The sequence below is a fragment of the Danio rerio genome, chromosome 21, assembly GCF_049306965.1.
Source record: "Danio rerio strain Tuebingen ecotype United States chromosome 21, GRCz12tu, whole genome shotgun sequence".
Taxonomy (NCBI): Eukaryota; Metazoa; Chordata; class Actinopteri; order Cypriniformes; family Danionidae; genus Danio; species Danio rerio.
The window spans coordinates 49,919,660-49,945,677 of record NC_133196.1 but is presented as its reverse complement, the minus strand read 5'-3'; the positions used below and the strand labels follow the sequence as shown (position 1 = coordinate 49,945,677).

Genomic DNA, 26,018 nt, shown 5'->3' with positions numbered 1-26,018 from the left:
AATCTTTATTAAATACAACTATATATATATATATATATATATATATATATATATATATATATATATATATATATATATATATATATGAGAAAGGAAATTTTGGATAAGTAGAAAAATAATTAGATTCAACAACAAGGCAGTATGAATTGTACAAATTATATTATGTGTAGGATTTGCCCATTGGAGTTGCCTTCTGACAGCTGTTGTTTATGTGAGCTGTTTCCGGCCGGACGGGCTCGACTGTGACACGCAGCGGAAGTGGAGCCATTGCTGTGTGTCGTGGCTGAGAGCGGAGTTTGTCCACTTGTTTCTCCGGTGTTTCCTCATTGATCCCCGTTGGACTGAACCGCGCTTGTCTGCACTCGCTGGAGGTGAGTCTCGGACCCGGTGTCCGCCGCCGGTGCTTCCACCGCCGCCGCTGCTCTCTGCCTGCCGGGGCTTCAGTCCGCCGCCGCTCCGGCTAATGCTAAAGCCGATGCGAGCTCACTGGCCCCGGGAGCAGAGACGGTGGCGGTCGGTTCTCGAGCTCCGGTGTTTGGTGTGTGTTGAGTGTGTGTTGGGTGTGTAAAGCGCCTGTCAGTGACGGTGTTCGCCTGTGTGGAGCTAATCGGGGGTCAGGAGCTCCGGGTCTGTTAGCAGCAGCAGTGACACGTACATACAAACTGACGACAACACACACAACTACACTCTGACAAGCCTTAACAACTCTGAGAGAAACACACACACAGTTACACTCAGACAACAATTAAACTACACAAAAAAACACAACAGCACTGACAACTATCAGCACCGAGAAACACACACACACACACACACTCACACACTCTGACAAACCTTTACAATACAGAGAAACACACACAACTACACTCTGATGACTAACAGCACAACTACACCCAGACAACAACTAGCAATGCTGAGAACACACAGCTACACTCACAGCCATTAACAACACAAGAAAAACTACACACAACAACACACAAAAACACAGAGAAACACACACAACTACACTGACAACCGTTAACAACACGAGAAACACACAACTACACTCTGATGACTAACAACACAGAGAAACACACAACAGCACAACTACACCCAGACAACAACTAGCAATGCTGAGAACACACAGCTACACTCACAGCCATTAACAACACAAGAAAAACTACACACAACAACACAGAGAAACACACAAATAACTCCGGACATGAATACAGCTCTTTTCTGGACACACTTGCGCTTTACACATGTTTGGGGGGAACCTCCTCCTCCAGCACCAGTGTGCAGCATCATCCTGGATGAGCCCCAGCTGATTGGTGGAGAGGAGACAGAGTGATGAAGACAGGTATGATATGGGGAGGGTCAGGAGGTCATGGTGGGCAGATTTGGCCAGGATGCTGGGGTGAAACCCCCACTCTTTCACCAAGGACATCATGAGATTATTAATAAGCACAGAGAGTCAGCACCTCGGGTTATCATCTCATCAGAAAGACGGATAAAATAGCCACTGATCAGTGTTAAAGGGACAGTTCACCCAGTCCAACTCCTCTGTATTTAACATCACTCAAGCGGCTCTGAACTTAAAGAGGTAAAGTTGGTTTTATATTCGCACATTCAGACTTTCCCCTTAATATTATATATTAATAAAAGTGTTATCTGCTAAATCTAAATAGTGAAATCATATTATCAGCTAATGACTATCAACGTACAGCACCGTCCACAGTCAAATAAACAGTGTTAGTGCTGTTTTCAGTCACACTTGCCGGTTATTTCAGACCGGATATCTGAAATGCTCTGGTAAACAATATAAGGAGTGCGTCACAACTTGTCACTGAATGAACGTGTGAATATAAAGCAACTTTACCTCTATCTGTTCTCAATGGGTACAGATTTCCAACATTCCTCAAAATGTCTTCTTTAGTGTCAAACAGAAGAAAGAATCTCCTAAAGGTTTGGAAACACCTGACGCAGAGTAGATAGTGAGTAAAATGTCATATTTATAGGCAAACTGTGCCCATACTTCAACTCATCAGCAGCAGAAAAAAAAGCCATTTACACGTCACGATAGTTTAAAACACGTTTGGTCTGCCCTGTGTTTCAGTCAATCATCATCTGGAGAGATTTTAAAGGAAATATTATATATAATATATCAACCTTTTAATGGCATTTACCTTTAAATGTGTATCTTATGAATTATATATTGCTGCTGCTGTTTTATTATTATTACCACTCTATTATTATTGTGGAGTAGCAGTATTATAATATGTTGTACATTTGATCTGGTTTTGCCATGAAGCTGATCTCTCTCTCTCTCTCTCTGTCTCTCTCTCTCTCTCTCTCTGTCTCTCTCTCTCTCTCTCTCTCTCTCTCTCTCAGCTGTGGGTTCATGTGGATTTCTGCTATTGCTATTTAGCACATTGTGTAAAGGGTCCAGCGTTCTCTCTTGATCAGCGCTGTAATCTTGATGAGTGTGTCGCTGTCGGTGTTATTAGCACACTGATTATTAAAACTGCTTTATGTACGCTGTTGAAGACGTGTTTGCACAGCCCTGTTTTACTCTGAGCAGACGGACAGGCCTGTTCACATAGTAGTGGGTGTAGTGGGTCTGTGTGTGTAGTCATGTATATATTTGTTTAGTGTGCGTATGTATGCATGGGTGTCTATATATATATATATATATATATATATTTATATATATGTGTGTGTGTGTGTGTTTGTGTGTGTGTGTGTGTGTGTGTGTGTGTGTGTTGAATAGACTATCTTTGTCCTGGATGTTAATACACAGTGAAGTGGTCAGAATACAACCATTGATAATTCTGAAGTGGAATTATTTGAGGCATATGCTTGTAATCTGTCATTAACATTATCAATCGTTCGTTTTTCACTGGTAAAATCAGACATTTGTCATTATCAGATTCCCTCTTGCATTATATTCAGCATTATACAGGCTAGAGTAGTTATACTCATTCATTCATTTTCTTTTCGGCTTAATCCGTTTATTAATCCGGGGTCCCCACAGTGGAATAAACCGCCAACTTATCCAGCACATGTTTTAGGCAGCGGATGCCCTTCCAGCGGCAACCCATCCTTGGGAAACATCCATTCACACCCATTCACACTACAGACAATTTAGCTTACCCAATTCACCTGTACCGCTTGTCTTTGGACTTAAGGAGGAACCGGAGCACCTGTAGGAAACCCACACCAACACGGGGAGAACATGCAAACTCCACACAGAAACACCAACTGACCCAGCTGAGGCTTGAACTAGTGACCTTCTTGCTGTGAGGCGAATGTGCTACCCACTGCGCCACCGTGCAGCCTGAGTAGTTATACTGACACAGTAAACGTTTATTCTCATGCACAGCACTGTGTGTTCACTATTACAAAAACACATCAAAGGCTTGTCCTGATCATAACTCTGAAATGTGATATGATCACTTAAATGATGTGGTTTCACTTTCACTGTCGAGTGTGCTCATGTCATGGCTGCCGTCACTCTGAGGAAAAACAAACACACATGTGAATCCCAGTTCCCGCTCGGCTCCCAAACGATCGCTGTGTGAATAACTGAGTGTTATTAACAGCTTTATCAGCTGTTATTCACAGCCTACGCAGGTTCTGTTCAGTACGACATTCCATTAAGACCAAATGGCATTTTTGGGTGAGTTATACCTTATGATTACAGTATATGACACTTTAAACATCATTTGGAGGTGTCCACATTGCTGAGCAATGTAATAATGCAAAGACTTGTCCTGGAGAAAGATTGTGTGCGGGGTCCAATTAAGATTGTGTTGTTTCTCTTCTATTAATCGTGCAGCTCTGGTATGTGTGTAAAAGTTTAGCATGTAAGTTTAGCGTATATACGTGTGTGTATATGTGTAAGTGTAGTGTGTATATGTGTGTAAAAGTTTAGTGTGTGAGTGTAATGTGTGTATGTGAGCCTAGCGTTTAAATGTCAGTGTGTGTGTGTGTGTGTGTGTGTGTGTGTGTGTGTGTGTGTGTGTGTGTGTGTGTGTGTGTGTGTGTGTGTGTGTGTGTGTGTGTGTGTGTGTGTGTGTGTGTGTGTGTGTGTGTGTGTGTGTGTGTTAGCAGATCATCATCAGTTGTTCAGCTCAGGCTGGGTCAGAGCTCTGTCATGCTGACGTGTAGCACACACACACACACACGTGTCCTTCACCTTTACTGCTGCTGTTCTTTACTCCTGACAGCTTACACAACACCACACACACTCTCTTTCCTCACTCACACATTTATTCATTCATCTTTGTGTGTGTGTGTGTGTGTGTGTGTTTGTGTCATCTCCAGCAGACAGCATCAGTTTCTTCTCTGAGCTGGATTTGTTCCGTCTTCAGCAGATTCACACACACACACACACACACACTTCAGCTGCATATTCTCCGTCAGAGAAGCGGAGCTGCTGTCAGATGGCCTTTACACGTATCAAAGGTTTATATCCTGATAACAGCAGAGCTTTATCAGACTCACTGTATGCTACCACAGAACAAGACACGGCCGCTGATGGGTGTAGACCTTTACTTTTCTTTTAAAAAGTTTCAGTCAAAGATTTAACCAATTGTTTATGTACAAAGTATCTGTACTTTACACACACACACACACACACACACACATACAGACTAATACAGTGTTCAGACTGCATATTTCAGACCCGATTTTAACTCGCCGACAGGTTTTGGGAAATCACAGGCAAATCAATGCGGATTTGATCTGATTTATCAAAGTAGTGGTGTTTTAAAATTCTTGAATGCATAATAATCATAATAACTGTGATTATTCCTCGGACTATAATCGTACAGCCTAAATCTATAATCAATGCATCCCTAGTAGACCTTAGGGAAACATGCAGCGATACACACACACACACAACATGCACAGGATACACAGGAGTGTAGCTACTGCCTCTCAGGCTATAGCACCTGCAATACAACATCTGCAACACATCTGCACTGTCTAACATCTGTAAATGAGCAGTTTGTGTATTTAGTGTGTGTTCTGTGTGTATTAGCGGTGGTGAACTGCATTATGGGATGTTGATCTCTGCTCTGTCCACTTCTGATGCTGAAAATCAACTCTACAGTTTAACAGAGTGACTTTACTTACATCTTAGTGGTTTTAAATAAAAATATTAATATATAATGAATAATCTGTGGAGGAATAAGTGTGTACAATAGCAGTAAATGTGCTGCAGTTTATTACAAGTTCTGTAGTGTAATATACAACACCAACACACACACACAATACAGCCCTGCACACTATACACACGTGCTGAACACACACTTCTTATTGTTAAAGGTGGAAAAGATCAAGATCCCATAATGCAGTTTAAAATCAGAAGTAAACACGAGGGAAACAAAACCTGAACCACAGAATATGTAAAACTGCTGATTCAGGGCTGTTTTTAAGAGAGCTCTTAGGAGCGATCAGATCTTTGAGATGTTCGTCTGCAGTGTTTATGATGTCTCCAGCGTGCCAGCAGCTGATGTGGCACTTCATTGCACATTAATATCTGATTTCATGTGTGGTTTTATCAGGTCATTTGGTTGTTAGTGTTTGCGTCACGTCTGTAATGATATAGTGCGCATAAATCTGTGTAATCAGGTGAGGTTTATGTAGCATCATTTCTCAAAAACAGATCATATTTTCAAATTACAGATCAAGTCCATTTCAGATCAATATCTAGCCCGTGATGAAAGCAGACACAAAACAATCTCATACTCATTTTATTAGTGTGTTTCTGCTTTCTGAAATTCCAGAATATGGAATCTGGAAATTTTCTAGTTAAGAAGTCTGAAATGAAAATTGAAGATCAGTGCGTCAGCGTGCTGCTAGATGAGTGTGTTGAGTCGTATTAAAGTTTCATCAATTTATTCAAATGTCAATTATTCTGAACCTGTCAAAGGGTAGTCTAAAAGAATTTTAGACTATATTCAATTGCACCTGATCATTGTCTGGTAAATGCATCCTCTCGCTTCATTATACTGTAAGAATGTGGCCAGTGTTACCTGTTGAAACCTAAAGTGGCGATGAGGTTCAAAAATGAATGGAAAGAGTGTCAATGCATTGAGTTCCACTCTCCGCCTCCTGCTCTGTTAATGTCAGTAAATACAGTAACTAATACTGAAAGCTTATAGTAAATGTGACCGTTAATTGTGATTAATCTAGACTGATGAACACATGTTCAGAATGACTGAATCTCAGCATATTTTCTGTTTGTTTGCAGAATTCCACGGCCTGGATATGTCCTTCATATTTGATTGGATTTATAGTGGTTTCAGTAGTGTTTTACAGTTCTTAGGTAAGTTCATCAGCCTGTTTTTGAGATTTTAAAATGTACACATGTAAATGTCATTGTCCAATCTGACATGATCAAATCATCAATTCACAGCTCAACTACATTCATTTTGCTAAGGAACTTATCAGATATTCCTCTATTTATTTATGTTTTACTGCTGAATAGCCAATTCGGCACAAATATTTTACAATACAATTATAAATCATTTTTATTGTTGTATTTATTTTACTTACTATAGTCATTATGATGAATAATGCATGATTACATGCAACTAACCCTAAATGTAACCCCAACCATATAGTAAGTACATGTAATTAATTAGTCTTATATACTACTTTTAAACAGAGAAGATTAACATATTTTATCATAATAGTTTTAATAACTCTGATTTATTTTCTCTTCATCATGATGACAGCTCATAATATTAGTCTAGATATTCTTCAAGACACTAGTGTTCAGCTTACAGTGACATGTAAAGGCTTCACTAGTGTAATTAGGGTAAAGTTAGGGTAATTAGGCAAGTCATTGTATAACAGTGGTTTGTTCTGGAGACAATCCAACACTAATATTGCTGAAGGGGGTGAATAATATTGATCACGGCAGTTTTTATTTTTTAAATTGATGTATATTTTAATTCCAGGCGAACTGAAAGTAATCAGACTTTCTCCAGAAGAAAGATAGTGTTGGAAATACTGTGGAAACATCACTTGGGAAAATCACAGACGGGGAATAAATTAGTCTTGAGCTGTAAATCATGAAACCAGAATGCTGCTGTGACGGTGGAGAATAATATGACGCACTGCAGCTCCTCAGCTCAGTATCACCAGCCTGGTTTTTCCAGTTCTCCCAGTCCAGACTGAAACTGACAGATCAGCTCTAACTGTTAAATCACATTACTCCAGTGTATTACTGTCAGATCACTCTGCTGGATTCTGCGCTTGATCACAGACGGACAGACTTCTGATGTGCTCAGTGATCATTTATTGTTCAGCTGTAGATTGAGACTCTCATTACTTCACGAGTCCACTGTTGGTTCAGTTGGGTCATGGTGTGTGCACTTGGCTGAACCATCTCTCTCTCTGTTTCAGGGCTGTATAAGAAGTCTGGAAAATTAGTATTTCTTGGCCTGGACAATGCTGGCAAGACGACGCTTCTCCATATGCTCAAAGATGACAGACTGGGTCAACATGTGCCAACCCTACACCCTAGTAAGTGTGCATTCACCACACTAACCCATCACAGCGGCCAGTCTCAGGGACTGTCAGAATGAAAACTGCATCTCCCATGCTGAGCTGTAGTGGGATCCACGCTGGAACCTTATATTGTGCAGCACAATTTTGCAGATAGAAAGACGTTTACAGCTGTCAAATTGAGATGGAAATGTGTGTTTAGTGCTAGCACAAGCTGCTGAGAGGATCTGAAGTAGTTAGTTTGTTATTTCATTGAAATGCTCTCAGTCAGAGGCTGAATGTGTGTGTTTGTGTGTTTGTGTGTTTGTGTGTTTGTGTGTTTGTGTTTGTGTGTGTGTGTGTGTGTGTGTGTGTGTGTGTGTGTGTGTGTCTTCAGCTTCAGAAGAGCTGACGATCGCCGGCATGACCTTCACCACTTTCGATCTGGGTGGCCATGCTCAGGGTGAGTATTATGATGATGATGATGATGATGATATTTCTGCACTCATATATTCATCACAGATATGAACATTTGCTCATTAATGCTGCACTTCCATAAAGTTCAGTGCTAGTGTTGGCTGTAATTACTCCATTGTTTACTAGTGGCTTCACAGGACACCACACACACCTGACCTCAGTGTATGTAGAGGGAATTGATCAGTCCAGACTAGCAGGCATGTGTGAGGTTGTGTTGTGTTGATGTCTACACCGCTGCAGGAGTGTTGTGTGATGTTGTGTTGTGTTGTGTTGTGAACAGCTCGACGGGTGTGGAAGAACTACCTCCCCGCCATCAACGGCATCGTCTTCCTGGTGGACTGTATTGATCACGGCAGACTGGCAGAGTCCAAAACAGAACTTGACGTGAGTACACACACACACACACACACACACACACACACACACACACACACTCACACTCACACACTCACTCACTCACTCACACACACTCACTCTCTCACACACACACACACACACACACACACACACACACTCACTCTCTCACACACACACACACACACACACACACACACACACACACACACACACACACAGAGTGAAGTTGTTGAATAATAACTGAAACTGAAGAATGTAAACGTGTGCTGATCAGGCACTAATGACAGACGAGACCATCGGCAATGTGCCCATCCTGATCCTGGGAAATAAGATTGACAAACCCGAGGCCATCAGCGAGGAGAAGCTGCGGGAGATCTTCGGGTTGTACGGTCAGACGACAGGAAAGGTGAGTCCAGCGGTGTCTCAGGCTGACACTCTCAAGGCTGAGTTATACTTCTGTGTGGAGGGATCGGCGTGACCCGCGGTGCATGCTCTCGGTGTAGTTGTGCATTAATAAGATCTGTTAATACCTGTAATTCTCCAGATACACTCAATCATCAATAGCCTGTGTGTTGAGTGTGTGATGCAGATGCAGGACAGATGCAGGACAGCTGAGGTGATGCGCGCGACTGTTTATAACGCGTGCACGCTCCCGTTTCCTTTGTGAAGCAACTGTGTCTAGAAACACAACTGATGCGATCGATTCTCTTTAAATAGACTGAACGAAAAGGAGGAACATGCAGCCACAGTCCTGCTGCTTTCCAGAGCTCCCGAGCTGACTTATTGTAAGCAGCGCCAGTTGCTTTCGCTTTAACCATATTCTTTGAACAGATCATTTATGGGTCTATCATTAACCATGCGCGTGTGATCACCCTTTATTATCACAGTATGTTTTTACCTGCTTTCTTTTGCATTAATATGATTTAATTATCAGTTTTTTACAATAGCATTGCTTTAATGGGAGAATAACTCCCCATTTATGTGTAGTTAACTGCTGATCTGGGACCTTAAGCCAGGATATATGACTGTGCATGTGTTTTGATAAATATAAAGTGTAGTATTCAGCTATATTTAGCATGTTTTCACACATTTTAAATGTGTGGCTCAGAAATAATGAACTGTTTATGTAAGGTGTGTTCAGAGATAAATGGGGTAAATCCTTCATTTTGGGTTCTGAAAATTCTGAAAACTCATTGTAATATATGAAACCCTGACCCGTCTGCTCATGATTACTGAAGCTCATACACGACACACAGAAAGGGAAACGAGTGAGGAGGCATGTAGAGATAACGCAAACTCTAAATCAAGTCATTCAGCATGTCAAAGTCATGTTTACGTGTATAAAATATATTTTCCAACAATGAAATTGTGGCTAGTGAAAATGGCGAGTGGCTAGTAATGCTGGAAAACTACTAGCCACAGTGGCTGCTGGTCAGAAAAGTCAATGTTAAGCCGTGTTTGTAATATTTAATAATATTGTGATATTCAAGACTTGTCAAGTCGCACAGCTCTGGATCAGTGGAAACAGCGAGCACTAGTCTCTCCTCCATCTTTAAAAGTTCTCCATAGTCGTCTTGACCACACAAACCCCGCCTCTGCTTATATTTGATTGGAGAATGAATTTCCGCTCGAGGTTGGCTTTTATTTTAACTGCGAGCACACACTGTGCAACGGCAACAACGCGAGCCGCATAAGCAGTTTCTTCTCTGGTGTGTGTTTTTTCTGAATGCCGTGGTTATGTAAAGCGGCTCTAACTCGCTCATTCTGCATGTGCAGCAGCTTTAATCATGAGGTAAACACAATATCTGGACTCGACTCTTGTACACACTCGCTCCATCGGGCTCGCAACTCTCAGCACCGCCCGCGCTCTACACAGCTGTCCAGCCAGCCAATCACAGAGCTTACGCTACGCCTCGTTATGACGTGTAGTTACTTTTTTTTTAGAGTTGTGTGTCAGCGTTGGCCATGCCGAGGGGTGTGTGACTGCACGCAGGCTGCGCTGGAGCTTACGCGTGTGTGCCTAATGCAGAAGTGTAAATCAGCCTTCAGCAGTGCACTCACTAGTCAACAAGAGTGCTGATCGAGATGCTCACTACAGGAGATTCTGTCTTCAGATTGTCATAAGTGTGTGTGTGTGTGTGTGTGTGTGTGTGTGTGCAGGGTAATATTCCTCTGAAGGAGCTGAACACGAGGCCTCTGGAGGTGTTCATGTGCAGTGTGTTGAAGAGACAGGGCTACGGCGAGGGCTTCCGCTGGCTGTCTCAGTACATCGACTAAACACACACACACACACGTCCAGCAGAGAGCGCTCCATCATCCTACAGACTGTTAATCTTCAGTTCATCACCGTGTTCACACACACACACACACACACACACACACACACACACACACACACACACACAGCTCATTCTGCTCCAGCACTCTCTCTGTCATTCAGCCTTTCTGCTCCTCATTCAGTGTGTGTGCGTGTGTGTGCGTGCGTGTGTGTGCGTGCGTGTGTGTGCGTGCGTGTGTGTGCGTGCGTGTGTGCGCGTGTGTGTGTGTGTGTGAACAGCTGACACACTAGTCATATTCGCCAAACAGGAAGTGCTTCAGCTCACTTCCTGTCCGCTGTGGCCACAGTCCTCGGGCTTAAAGATGAAGTTGTGACTGTGTATGTGCAGTCCGCTGATGTGGCCGTCCTCTCACACACACACACACACACACACACACACACACACACACACACACACACACATCTGTCTCTCCCCTCCAGTTTCTGTTGTTTTCCAAAAAAAGATAAAACAAAACAAAAACAAACTGTACTGCCACACACAGACGCTCGCTCACACCTGCTGTAACACACACACACACACACACACACCAGTAGATGTTCACTCTTTCTTTTTTAATATGACGTGGAATTGAAGATTTAAGGCACGGCAATAAACCTCAGTGTATGAAAGAAGAAGAAACCAATCATTCCTGACCACAAGTGTCTCCAGAGGGACTCACGCACACACACACACACACACACACAGTGAACTGCCCAATAACATGATAATCTAGTGGACACACACACACACAGAGAGATGTGGGACAGAGCTGGCGTTGAGCAGAACTCCAGCAGGTCAGCTGATGATCATGGGCCGAGTGTAAATGATAGAGATGTCATGTCTGATTTTTAAAGCTGTCCTCCAATAGCTCTTAATTTGAATAATATGGGTTAAACACATTATGCATGCCTTGTTCCATGATTATTATTATTATTATTAATTTTTATTAGTTTTTTGTCATCTTTTTTTTTTAAATAAACACAAATAACCTAGAGTAAAGTCATCAGATGAGAGTCTTCAGCTCTATAAATCTATATAAGTCTGCATGGAGCAGCGGTGGAATGGCCACACACACACACACACACACACACATCAGTGCTTTTATTTTCTGGACTGTCCCTCCATGTACTCTTGTCATTCCAGCTGTTCCATCGAGGAGAGATGCCGATGTTTCCATCAGAAATTGTAATAAATGTTTGCAATGAAAGCAGCTCATCTGTGGTTTACTTGCTGAATGAGGAGAAGCACATCTTCAGCTCACACATCAGTCTGACATGATAGAGCAGCGATCGCCTCAAATCAACTCTGGTAAACCCGGAATGACACTGGCTTTGCTTTCTACAGTGTCACAGATTAATGATTGGCATTAGAGGATATTGAACACAGCTCTTCATCAACAAACATCGATTCTCCCATCTCCTATTGAGGTGAATGTGTTAGTGTGTCTAAGGACTTGTGAGCTGAAGGATTGTGCAGAGTGCCAGAGTTGCAGAATTATGAATTGCTGCAGTAAATGCAGATTACAGTGATGTAGAAATGAAAGAAAAGTCATTAAGATGCAAGCACAATCTCTTACCAAGTCTAAACCAGCATTATAGCAATGTACAATAATACTGCAGTGCAAACTGGGTCCTGGAGGGCCGGTGTCCTGCATATTTGAGTTCCAACCCCAATTAAACACACCTGAACAGCTCATCAAGCTCTTTCAGGCAATACTACAAACTTCCAGGGACGTGTGTTGAAGGAAGTTGGAGCTAAACTGCAGGACACCGGCCCTCCAGGACTGAGTGTGGACACCGCTGCTGTAGTGTTTCTGAACCTTTTCATTATCAGGTAGATTGATTGATCTACTGTGGTGATTCTACAGCAGCTATGGTCACCAAACAACTACACTGATTGATCTGTCGTGATTCTGCAGTCGCTATGGTAACAACTAATTTATTTACTAGTTGTTCTACAGTAGCTATGGTAACAACCATAGTAATAGATATGTTGTGATTCTACAGTAGCTATGGTAACACATATAATTTATTCACTGGTTATTCTACAGTCGCTATGGTAACATAAACTAAAGTAATTGATCTGTTGTGGTGATTTTACAGATGCTATGGTAACAACAACCTTAAAAATGGATTTGTTGTCATTCTACAGTCGCTATGGTAACGCATAGTTTATTCACTGGTTATTCTACAGTTGCTATGGTAACAACTGTAGTAATTGATCTGTTGTGGTGATTCGACAGTTGCTATGGTAATACAACTATAGTAAATGATCTGTTGTGATTCTATAGTTGCTATGGTAAAATAACTGCTATAGTAATTAACCTGTTGTGGTGATTCTACAGTTGCTATGGTAACAACTGTAGTAATTGATCTGTTGTGGTGATTCTACCGTTGCTATGGTAACATGACTATAGTACTATAGTAATATAAACAAATGAGCCAGTACTGCAGTCTTCTACAACTATAGAGTTTATTACACTACAACACACCACAGTTTACTGTAGTAAAATCGAACGTACACTTCGGTATTTAGTAGTTATCATTCACTACAGTATGATGGAGGGTTTTTCGGTTTTATTCCTGTTATAGTAAGAAAATAAGAGTAATAAAAAACCTTTAGCCATTAGTTTCCTCTGTGAAGCTCCCTCTATACAGCAGATTATTTGTAGACCCATGAACAGCTCACAGACCTGACACCTCTGCTGACACTGACAGAACAACGAGGGAGAGATGTCCTGATGCTTTATCAAAATATTAGTTTGACTGTAATCAGAGCATAACTCACTTTTGAAAACATTACATTTGTGTATTTTATACAATAATTCCACTTTACAGTTCACCCAAACATATAAATCCATCATATAAATACATCAGTGGTCTCAAACTGGATTCCTGGAGGGCCGCAGCTCTGCACAGTTTAGCTTCATCTTCCTCCAACTCCCAGCTGCTGATTAGTCTTGACTGCCTGGAGTTGATGAGCTGTGTTTGATCAGGGCTGGAGCAAAACTGCAGAGCTGCGGCCCTCCAGGAGTCCAGTTTGAGACCTGTGCGATACATATAACTAATCAAAACATTACTTTCAGGTGTCAAACTCAGCTCCTGGAGAGCCCAGCTCTGCTTCAGCACACTCACCTGGAGGATTCAAACAAGCCTGCAGGACTCCATTAGTGTGATCAGGAGTGTTCAATCAGGGTAAAGCTGAACTGCAGAACTCCAGGAGCTGAGTTTGACGCCTGTGTATTAATGGAGTTAAATGTACAAAATGTCTTCATGGAGTCGTTGATCCTTACTTAATATTCTAGTGATTTTGGCACAAAGGAAAACCCTGTCATTTTAACTCATATAAGGTGTTTTTGGCCGTCCTCCCAAATACACCCGTGCAACTTGAGACTGGGTCTGTGGTCCAGAGTCACAGTTTAAAGGCACAGTTCACCCAGAACATGAGCATTCACTCATTATATACTCTCCCTCAGGTGTTCCCAAACCTTTCTGTATTCTGATGAACACAAAAGAAGATATTTTGAAGAATGCTGGAAACCGGTGACCATTGACATAATAGGAAAACAAGTAGCAGATTTCCAACATTCTTCAAAATATCTTCTTTTGTGTTGAACTGACACTCAGACAGGTTTGTGAGGAGTGTAAACTCGACAGAACTGTGCCTTTACAGCGCGCAGGATCTCCTGTGAGCTGAGCTGCTCTTCAGAGACGTCTTCATTCCTGCGCTCAGAGTTTCTCTTCCCTCATCTTCTCTCCTCCTCCTCCGTCCTCCACACTCTGTTTATCTCTTCCTGGAAAGCTGATGGAGACGAGGAGACGTTCAGTGACAGGTGAAAGCTGCCATTGAGTCGGTGTGTTTCTCTGATCTCAGTGTGGTAGGTGTGTGTGTCTCTCTCAGGTCAGTTCAGAAACAGTTTCACATGTGCATATATGAGCGCAGGAAACGGCTCTAATGTGATGCGGTTGCTTTTGACCGTGTTTGGAGAGGTTGTTGTGAATATTAATGAGCTTAACAACGTTATAATACAGGCTAAACTATAATCAACTCAACAAAACAGAGACAAAAGAGCAAGTGTGTGTTTGTGTTGGTGCATGCATGCGAGCAAGAGTGTGTTTGTTTATGTTTGCGAGAGTGAGCATGTGTGTGTGTGTGTGTGTGTGTGTGTGTGTGTGTGTGTGTGTGTGTGTGTGTGTGTGTGTGTGTCACCTTCTGCTCTTCTGCATCTGCTCCAGGTTCTCGGGCAGCACTTTTCCAAAGGTCTCGGGCAGAAAGAGGTTGGCCAGTGAGGCGGTGATGGTCAGGCTGCCCATCAGCACATACGGCAGGTGTCTGTTAAACGTGCCTGAAGAGCAGAATCCATCAGTCAACAACACCTTCAGTCCTTTAAGAAGAGCTGAGAGACTGTGTGTGCAGGAGCAGTGAGGACACACCATCACTCATTTACAGCTCTGAGTATCGACACAGGAGAGTAACCCTGTCTGATTACAGCTACACCTACAGCTGAAAAGAGTTCATATGAAAACTTACTACAGTCATTTATAGTAGATACTCTAACGCTTATATTACAAGTTACAAGTGTATTAAGTAGCTACAACTGCTGCTGCATACTATAGTGAACTGATAAACTCAACTACTGTAGTATACTTTCAGTTTACTGTAGTAAACAGTGGTGTGTTGTAGTGTAATATACACTGTAGCTGTGGAAAACTACAGTATTGGCTCATTTGGTTATGTTACTATAGTGGTTGTGTTTCCATAGCAACTGTAGAATCACCACAGCAGATCAATTACTATAGTAGTTGTGTTACCATAGCAACTGTAGTGTCACATAATGAATGTATTTAATAATATGTAGTAAAAACAGTGTAAAAGTGCCCCCCCCCCCCCATATTTCTGAGTGTTTGATTGTGCTGATCTGCTGTGTTTACCTAAGAATATGATGTATGGTGCTGTGATGCTGCCGATGCGGGCCGCAGAAGAGCACATGCCCATGCCCAGGTTTCTGAGGACGGTGGGATAGAGCTCCGCGGTGTAGATGTAGACCACTGTAAAGGACATGGTGAAGCCGAATTTACCCGCCATCTCCAACGCCAGAGCCAGCGTCTGCAGACCTGCACACACACTCTGATCACTGCACCATTCTCCACTGTGTGCTAAAGTCTGCATCAAATCATAATCCGCTCTTCTTATCTGTTTATGAATGTAGTGGAGCTGGTTATAAACCATGCACCTGTACACTTCATTATTCAGTAGAAATTCATTTGCCTTCATAACCACATGGAATGCCTTTAGGGCGGGGCCATCAGTCATCTAGGGCAGGTCTGTCAGTGATTTAGGGAAGGTTATCAGTTTTTTGGGGTGTGGCTATCAGCCCTTTGGGGTGAGTTATGACTTATTTGGGGTGGGGCTATCCGGATGTGTCTCATTTCTGCCATGATTTTGAGCTTGGCGCCATCTAGTGTCTGAATAATGCAAAGGTTAGTGTATACTCCATCAGCTGTTTTACTTTCTGTCAGCTTTGTGTTTAATTTAAGAATTAATTAAGTAATATATGACATAATTAAGATTTTATATATATATATATATATATATATATATATATATATATGAATATATGAAATAATTAAGTATATATGACATATGTGAATATACTGTACATGTACAGATGTGTATTTTTAACAATTGACAAAATATATATGCTGTGAAATATATGCTGCATATGACAAATATTTTACATTTGGTCAATTAAGGGCGTCACGCTGCACAGTGGGTAGCATGATCACCTCGCAGCAAAAAGGTCGCTGGTTTGAGTCCCGGCTGGGTCAGTTGGTGTTTCTGTGTGGAGTTTGCATGTTCTCCCCGTGTTGGTGTGGGTTTCCTCCGGCTGCTCCGGTTTCCACCACAGTCCAAACACATGCGCTATAGGAGAACTGATCAACTACACTGGCCGTATGAGTGTGTGAATGAGTGTGTATGGGTGTTTCCCAGTGATGGGTTGCAGCTTGAAGGACATCTGCTGTGTAAAACATATGCTGGAATAGTTGGTGGTTCATTCCGCTGTGGCGACCCCTGATTAATAAAGGGAAAAGCTTCGGCGAAAAGAAAAAATCCATTCAAAATGCCCGTTTGTGTGGTGTATTTGTATATTTTTCTATATGGGCCACATCTGCCAGATTTTTACCCTAGAGTTTACAGGACTGTTTTTTACAGTACAAACACCCGGCGTCTCACCTTTGACCCAGTGCCAGCTGAATTCTAGTGTAAAGTTTCTGAGTCTCCAAAAGCATGTGAGTGTGCACATTTGCCCTCATGGTAATTCTCCAAGTAATAGGCTTAACCTGTTTTCCCTGCAAGGGTCCAAGTCCAGATTCAGGGGCACAAAATGTAAGCTAATCCTGGTTCTGTAGTTGAGTAAAGCGGTTTCTGATGGCTTACAGCCGTCTGCATGCCTTCAGGCTTTAGCAGAAACTCTGTCAGTGCTGCTGGAGTGGCTCTACTGTACGCTCACTAATGCTGAAGCCTTATGAACAGCCTCTGGATAAATCACCCACAGGAAACTCTTACAGTTACAGCAAGAGTACAGCAGTAGACCAGCTCACTCTTCACTATGATGGTCCACTTTGATCCCTTTTTACAACACGGTTATTAGAGTTTGGCCTTTTTAAATTAGTCAGGGGTTAAATGACTGACAGGTAGTGACATAAGTGACTGATAACTCCGCCCTAAATGACTGATAGCTCCGCCCTAAATGACTGATAGCTCCACCCTGAATTACTGATAGCTCCACCCTAAATGTCTGATAGCTCCACCCTAAATGACTGATATCTCCACCCTAAATGACTGATAGCTCCGCCCTAAATGACTGATATCTCCACCCTGAATTACTGATAGCTCCGCCCTAAATGACTGATAGCTCCGCCCTAAATGACTGATAGCTCCGCCCTAAATGTCTGATAGCTCCGCCCTAAATGACTGATAGCTCCGCCCTAAATGGCTGATAACTCCACCCTAAATCAGAGCTCATGCTTCATGAATGAGACTGTTTCTCTTCACTGCTGCGTTTCAAGCTGATCTTCTGTAGGACTCTGGAGAGCATGTGTGGTGTGGTGTGTTGTGTTGTGTTGTGTTGAGCTCTTACGGTCAGGAATGAGCTGCACCAGGAGCAGGAAGCCTCCACCGATGACCAGGAAAGCGGACAGCACGGGTCTCCTGGGACAGCTCTTCAGGAGGAAGGTGGACACGATATATGCTGGAACCTCAGTGACCGCCGACAGAAAGCAGTTGAGGAACGGGTCGCCACTCAGATTGGTGGTGTTCAACGACAAGCCGAAATAGCCAATGTTGATGGCCATCCTACCAGGAGAACCAAGAGACTTTAGAACAAACGCAGGGGACAGAGAACAGCTTCAGATTCAAGCAGAGGTGTTCAGTGCTGTTCCTGGAGCTACACTGTCCTGAGATCAGCTCTGAATGAGCTGAAGTCACCATGAGAGTAAAGTTAAGACTGTTCTTTTTTTTACTTTAAATTACTGATAGCCCCGCACTAAATGACATTCCATGTGCTCACAGTCAATTAGTGTGTGAGCTCTAAACTAGAACATAATCTGAACATAACAGAACATAACCTGACAATAATCTTAACATAACAGGTTATAAAATGTTTTCTTATTGGCTGTGCTTAAGGGTATCATATCCTGAACATAACCAAAACATAACTTGAACATAGCCTGAACATAAACAGAACATATCCTGAACATATCCTGAACATAACCAGAACATAACCAGAACATATCCTGAACATAACCAGAACATATCCTAAACATAACTTGAACATAACCAGAACATAATCAGATTATAACATGTTCATAACCTGAACAATACAAGAACGTATCCTGAACATAGCCAAAACATAACTTGAACATGCCATGAACATAACCAAAACATAACCTGAACATAATCAGAACATAGCCTGCACATATTCTTAACATAACCAGAACATAACAGGTTACCATACATTTTTGTAAATCAAGAAAATGCATCATCATTAGCTGTGCATAAGGGTATCATAACCAGAACCTAACATGTACATAACCTGAACATGTACTGAACATAACCAGAACATTTCCTGAAAATAACCAAAGCATAATTCGAACATATCCTGAACATAGCCAGACCATTTCCTGAACATAATCAATGCATAACGTGCATAACCTAAACATAACAAGAACATATCCTGAACATAACTGAAACATAACTTGAACATATCCTGAACATAACCAGAACATATCCTGAACATAACCTGAACATAACCAGAACATATCCTGAACATAACTGAAACATAACTTGAACATATCCTGAACATAACCAGAACATATCCTGAACATAACCTGAACATAACCAGAACATATCCTGAACATAACTGAAACATAACTTGAACATATCCTGAACATAACCAGAACATATCCTGAACATAACCTGAACATAACCAAAACATATCCTGAACCTAACCAAAATATAACTCGAACATATCCTGAACATATCCTGAACATAACTGAAACATAACTTGAACATATCCTGAACATAACCAGAACATATCCTAAACATAACCAGAATATAACCAGAACATATCCTGAACATAACCTGGACATAACCAGAACATATCCTGAACCTAACCAAAATATAACTTGAACATATCCTGAACATATCCTGAACTGGACGCTGCTATATTAAAGCATGCAGTCTGCTGTTTTCAGGCAGTCTGAATCTCTCACCACAGCAGCAAACACATGAAGGTGGTTCTGCGAATATTGCTGGTTCTCAGGACGTCCAGTGCGCTGTACTTGCTCTTCTGGAATGCTGCCTCTTTAATCTAGAGATGGCGAGATGAAAAACGCTTTGCTTTTCAGAGCAGCTTGATTAGTGTGTACTTCACTGCCATTACTGCATTAGTCTGACCTGAGACTGCTTGAAGATGACCTCTGGAGCTGGGACCCTGTTCTTCCGGGCTGCGTCCCTCAGGATGGCCTCAGACTCCTGCACGTGTCCCTGAGAGAGAAGCCAGCGTGGAGACTCCGGGATCAGCCTGAGGATCAATGGAGCAAAATCGGCTGTCATTATCAGTTACTTTAGTAAGAACTATATCTGTTGAGTCGAGGATAATGCGGAAACATCTTAATGAAAATAATTCAAACTCTCACCACCACAGCGGGATGTAGACCACGGTCAGGCCGGACAGAACCCTCAGTAGTGTCCTCCAGTGGCGGATGGCAAAGGCGACCCACGGCAGCAGCATGTAGCCCACGCAGTAATGCAGAAACGCCCCCAGTGTGGTGAACAGCACCCGCAGAGACCCACTCAACACTTCATTACCTGCCATGAACACCACAACAATAATGCCTTTCACACTCAGAGTCCATGTGTCTAAACACTCTTAAATCAATTAGCACCTTATATGCAAGCAGAACATAGTCTTGTTTTCAGAAATAATGAGGCAACATTTACAGTTTATTTGTAATTTACACCAGTTAATTTATGGGGTCACCACGGTGGAATGAACCGCCAACTATTTCAGCATATGTTTTACACAGCAAATGCCGAAACACCCTTACACACTCATTCACACACACACACACACACACACACACACACACACACACACACACACACACACACACACACACACACACACACACACACTCATACACTATGGCCAATGTAGTTGATCAGTTCCCCTATAGCGCATGTGTTTGGACTGTGGGGGAAACCGGAGCACCCAGAGGAAACCCTAAGGATGTCTAAGGAGAGATATGCGGCTTGCTAAGACAAGATACTGACATAAGAGACCCTGTTTATTTATAGTGAGTTAGGAATCATCTGATTGGTGAATCTCGTAGACAATTTACAATCATAATCATGTGATCCTTTTGGAATTAGTTTATAAATAAACTTTCTAATAAATGATTTCCCATGATGACAGCACATAATATTAGTCTAGATATTCTTCAAGACACTAGTGTTCAGCTTACAGTGGCATGTAAAGGCTTCACTAGGGTAATTAGGGTAAAGTTAGGGTAATTAGGCAAGTCATTGTATAACAGTGGTTTGTTCTGGAGACAATCCAACACTAATATTGCTGAAGGGGTGAATAATATTGAGCTTAACATGGTGTTTAAGACAATTAAAAACTGATTTTATTCTAGCCCAAATAAAACAAATCAGACTTTCTCCAGAAGAGGAAACATTAGAGGAAACACTGTGAACATTTCCTGAATCTGCTCAACATCATTTGGGTCTTCAGCTGTCTTTTGGCAAACACACTAGACAAGGAAAACCATCTTTTCCATGATCTCCCCATCAGCGCATCCCCACTCCTGTGTCCTTCAGTGAGAGCACATCACAGCAGGCTCACCGAGAACGAAGGCAGTGATGTACAGCGATATTTGGAAAGCTCCAATGAAGAAGTAGAGAACACAGAAGATCAGCCAGGAGGGAGAGAAAGACTGAGCGAACATCAGCAGCGCTTCTGCGGCCAGAGAACCGAAGAGAACCTTCTTCCTGCCGAACCTGAGGGCGAGACCACAGAGCGAGATAGTTCAGGTGTTTCCATTCATAAACTGGATCTTAAGAAAAAGAAATGATAAAAGTCAGGCTTAATCTGACAGCTGAAAACGGAAATGAAATGGGAAATAGTGAAAATTCACTCACTATTTACTCCTCCTCAAGTGTTTCCAAAGCGTTATGAGTTTCTGTCTTCTGTTGAAGATCTTTAGAAAAGTGTTGGAAACCTGTAACCATTCACTTCCATAGTAGGAAAAACAAATACTGTGGAGGTCAATGGTTACAGGTTTCCAACATTCTTCAAAATACTTCAACAGAAGACACAGTGGCTCAGTGATTATCACTGTGTCCTCACAGCACTAAGGTCACTGCTTTAAGTCCCGGCTGGGTCAGTTGGTGTTTCTGTGTGGAGTTTGCATGTTCTCCCCGTGTTGGCATGGGTTTCCTCCGGGTGCTCCGGTTTCCCCCACAGTCCAAACACATGCTCTATAGGGGAACTACACTGGCCGTAGTGTATGAGTGTGTGTGTGTGTTTGTGTGTGAGAGAATGAGTGTGTATGGGTGTTTCCCAGCACTGGGTTGCAGCTGGAAGGGCATCCGCTGTGTAAACATATGCTGCATAAGTTGGCGGTGGCGATCCCTGATGAATAAACAGACTAAGCCGAAGGAAAATGAATGAATGAATGAATCTTCTTTTGTGTTCAACAGAAGACAGAAACTAATCTACGAATTGATCTATGAATTTAACTAGAGTTTAATTAATTATTACTTCATTTTTTACTTTTTCAAGACAAAATGTCCCTAAATATGAAAATACCAGCCTGATCCCACAAGGAAACGTCACTATTTTACATTTAGCGGCTAATTCATACGAGTTCGTCAGTCGTACAAAATAGTACGATTTTAAAAAGGAGGCGTGGCACCCAACCCCGCCCCTAAACCCAATCGTCATTGGGAGATGAGCAAATCATCCTAAATTGTACGAACGAGATCACACTAATACATGTGAATTAGCCACTAGATCAAAAAGTTACGAATGGTGATCATGTTGAAAAACAGACATTATTGTAGGAGATCATTTGTGTTATTATTAATATTCAAATCTATTTCATTAAAGTTTTTGTTAATAATAGAAGTTTAGCTAGAGGAGGCAAAATGTACCCATAGAGTTTGAGTCCTATATAATCCAAATATCTGCAAAATAATCTGACAATGGAGAAGAGGAATAATCTAGAATTTGCTTTGATATAAATGATTACTCTTCCCCCATAAGCAAATTATCTTGTTTGTTTTAATCAGAAACTCTCCTCATTTCTCCTCATTATTTCTGAAAACAACACTACATTTGTTGCTTGTCTAGAAAATGCTTCTTGATTTAAAATCATTCACACTAGAAGCAACACAAACAGCTCTACGTAAGCATTTCTTTCCAGCTCCTCAACAAACTCCTTGAACAGTGTGCTTAAGCTCAGTGATTAGTGTGTGTGTGTGTGTGTGTGTGTGTGTGTGTGTGTGTGTGTGTGTGTGTGTGTGTGTGTGTGTGTGTGTGTGTGTGTGTGTGTGTGTGTGTGTGTGTGTGTGTGTGTGTGTGTGTGTGTGTGTGCGTGTGTGTGTGTGTGTGTGCGTGTGTGTGTGTGTGTGTGTGTGTGTGTGTGTTTTATCTCCTGCTGCGGTGTACAGAAGCAGTACCTGTCAGACAGCTGCCCTGAGACGATGGAGCCCAGCAGGTAACCCATGTAGAGAGTAGAGCTGGCCAACGGGACCCTCCACTCACTGTCACACACCAGATCCCACTGCAACCACAACACACACATACTGAACCTGCGCAGGACAGAGCAGAATAACACACACACACACACCTGCGCTGTACACTACACTAACATCACTGGACAAATCTAATGCAGATTGTATAGAATTAGTAGTATATGCAATGTAAATTAATTCAACAACAGAGCATCAAAATAAAGTGTGACTGTATATGCTGCAACTGAAATCTCCCTAGGGGGACAAAGAAAGTTCACCAGTAACTAATCGATGATTGGCTGACCTCAGAGACGATGGTGGAGTGGTACACATCAGCACTGTAGACCCATCCGTCCTCACAGCGCTCCCGCGGGATGTCGGTGATGTTGATCTGGCCTGGAGAATAACCCTGACCCGACAGGTTTGTGAGCGTCTGCAGGCTGTACCTCCAGCACTGGCTGACCTGCAGATCTCCATTACTGAGTGTCTCTGTAGGAGCGCTCGCCTCCAGCCAGTCCTCGGTCAGATTCACATCCACACGGCAGCGGTGCGCAGGGGACGCCGCCACGAACACGATATACAGCCCGTGGAGGCCCGTGGAGATGTAGATCAGGTTCAGCAGACAGAACAGCCTGATGAAGAAGGGTCCCGTTTGCCCCAGAAATGCAGTGTCTTCATCATAATTCCCCATTCTGAGTGTGTGTGTGAGAGGAATCAACACATGCTGTAATACTAGTGCACTTCTTGGAGACTTGAAGACCTGAGAATGAGGAAAAACATCTGAAGACCACTATAGAGAGCGGGTCTCTCTCTCTCTCTCAGACACACACACACGAGTGTACATGGCAACTAATCCAGGCCACATTTTTCCACTAAAGCAGCCAGAAGAATTACAAACGTTTGCAATCCGCTAATCCGAGCACATTACAGTATAAGATGAATAATGCTCAATAATGGGCTGTTGAGTTATTGGAGAATATTGAACATCTGAGATAACAGCAACTCCACTATAGGACACACTGTACAATAAGCTTTGATTAGTTAATGCATTTACTAATATGAGCTAATTATGAACAATACAGCATTTATTAATCATAGTTCAACATTTACTAATGCAATATTAACATCCAAATTCATTTGTTAACATTACATAATGCACCATGAGGTAACAAGAACTAACAATGAAGGAATTTATTTGAACAAATATTGTAAAAAATATACTGTTTATTGTTTGCTCATGTTAGTGAATGTATTAACTGACCTAATGCAGCCATATTGTAAAGTCTGAGTAATATAATATAATATAATATAATATAATATAATATAATATAATATAATATAATATAATATAATATAATATAATAAATATAATATAATATAATATAATATAATATAATATAATATAATATAATATAATAAATATAATATAATATGATATAATATAATATAATATAATATAATAAATATAATATAATATGATATAATATAATATAATATAATATAATATAATATAATATAATATAATATAATATAATAAATATAATATAATATGATATAATATAATATAATATAATATAATATAATATAATATAATATAATATAATATAATATAATAAATATAATATAATATAATATGATATAATATAATATAATATAATATAATATAATATAATATAATATAATATAATATAATAAATATAATATGATATAATATAATATAATATAATATAATATAATATAATATAATATAATATAATATAATATAATAAATATAATATAATATAATATAATATAATATAATATAATATAATATAATATAATATAATATAATTAATATATGAGGCATTTATATTGACCTATAGCTGTTCGTTATATTAGAAATGCAGAAATATTAGAAAATGTAATTATTATCTGTAAACACAATGTTTGTTACAGGTAAAATTAGTTTAAAGGGTCAGTTCACACACAAATGAGCATTTACTCATTATTTACTCATCCTCAAGTGTTTCAAACCCTATATGAGTTACTTCTGATGACCACTAAAGAAGATATTTTGAAGAATGCTGGAAACCTGTAACCATTGACTTCCATAGTGCACTCCAGAAATAAAGGTATGTGAGCGGTCACCGGGGTGGTGCCTTTTCAAAAGGTACAAAGTTGTACCTAAAAGGTCCATATTAATACCTCAAGGGTACATATTAGTACCTAGAAAATACAAAAGTGTTCCTCTTAAATCATCAGGTACTAATATATACTTTTGAGACACCAATAAAAACCCTTTAAGAACAAACATGTACCTTTTTAAAAAAGATACCACCCCAGTGACGGCTCTACCTTTATTTCTGAGAGTGTAGACATAAAACTGATGCTATAGAGGAGTCCAACATTCCTCAAAATATCTTCTTTAGTGTTCATCAGAAGGCAGAAACCCATAATGATTTGAAACGAGGGAGAATGGATTGATTAATCTATGGGTGAACTGTCCCTTTAAGCCCAGTCTGATCAACGAGAGCTTTATAACCATGCAGCGGTGTAAGAACAGTGTCTGGATCTGGATACTCACAGGAGCAGGAGCAGGAGCAGGAGCAGCAGCGTGTCTGGAGGTCTGTGGTCTGTCTGAGGATCAGACTGAGCTTTTCACCTCCTCATCATCAGTTGATTGATGACTGATAACAGCACATTCATCATCATCATCATCATCAACACACTGATACTGATGAAGAGTGTGTAATGATGAGTTTATCATCAGGGACACAATACTGTAAAGATGACTGACAGGATTAATGGATGCTTCTGTGTGAATGCTCTAAATAACATGTTTGCTGATTGTTCAAGTCAGTTAAAATCAGCTGAATCAGCACAACTCTTCAGTTGTTGGGGGACAGCCTAAATGGATGGTTTAATTTATTCATTTTCTTTTCAGCTTAGTGCCTTTATTATTCAGGGGTCGCCACAGCTGAATGAACCGCCAACTTATCCAGCATATGTTTTACGCAGTTGAAGCCTTTCCAGCTGCAAGCCATCACTGGGAAACACCCATACACACTCATTCACACACACACTAAACACTACAGCCTATAGCGC

General features: G+C 41.1%; 3 protein-coding genes across 17 annotated transcripts in view; 1 reads left to right on the top strand and 2 right to left on the bottom strand.

Annotated features, from left to right (window-relative positions):
• The window catches only part of ddx46 (DEAD (Asp-Glu-Ala-Asp) box polypeptide 46), an 800,864-nt gene that overhangs the window by 46,937 nt on the left and 727,909 nt on the right, over positions 1-26,018 (bottom strand). The gene's annotated exons all lie outside the window — the stretch shown is intronic.
• On the top strand, positions 210-11,838 carry sar1b (secretion associated, Ras related GTPase 1B). The gene is made up of 7 exons (NM_001024377.2): positions 210-371; positions 6,239-6,313; positions 7,399-7,518; positions 7,877-7,942; positions 8,237-8,340; positions 8,588-8,719; positions 10,474-11,838. The coding sequence occupies exons 2-7, from the start codon at positions 6,256-6,258 to the stop codon at positions 10,588-10,590; spliced, it is 597 nt and encodes a 198-aa protein (NP_001019548.1). The 5' UTR covers positions 210-371; positions 6,239-6,255; the 3' UTR covers positions 10,591-11,838.
• Positions 13,087-25,552, bottom strand: slc22a5 (solute carrier family 22 member 5). 15 transcript variants are annotated; one of them, XR_012397006.1, is made up of 13 exons: positions 25,498-25,552; positions 23,239-23,694; positions 22,881-22,984; positions 21,043-21,197; positions 19,832-20,003; positions 19,590-19,716; positions 19,406-19,503; positions 17,773-17,987; positions 15,563-15,745; positions 14,841-14,976; positions 13,867-14,432; positions 13,678-13,732; positions 13,087-13,541 (listed from the first exon to the last, which is right to left on the bottom strand). XR_012397006.1 is itself a non-coding variant. In XM_021469264.3 (11 exons), the coding sequence occupies exons 2-11, from the start codon at positions 23,623-23,625 to the stop codon at positions 14,360-14,362; spliced, it is 1,650 nt and encodes a 549-aa protein (XP_021324939.1). In that variant the 5' UTR covers positions 23,626-23,694; positions 25,498-25,552; the 3' UTR covers positions 13,087-14,359. The 15 variants fall into 15 exon arrangements, 3 of the variants coding, with proteins under 3 accessions (XP_021324939.1, XP_073791663.1, XP_073791664.1); XR_012397005.1 differs by having other exon boundaries at positions 13,087-13,525; XR_012397007.1 differs by having other exon boundaries at positions 13,087-13,525; positions 25,504-25,552.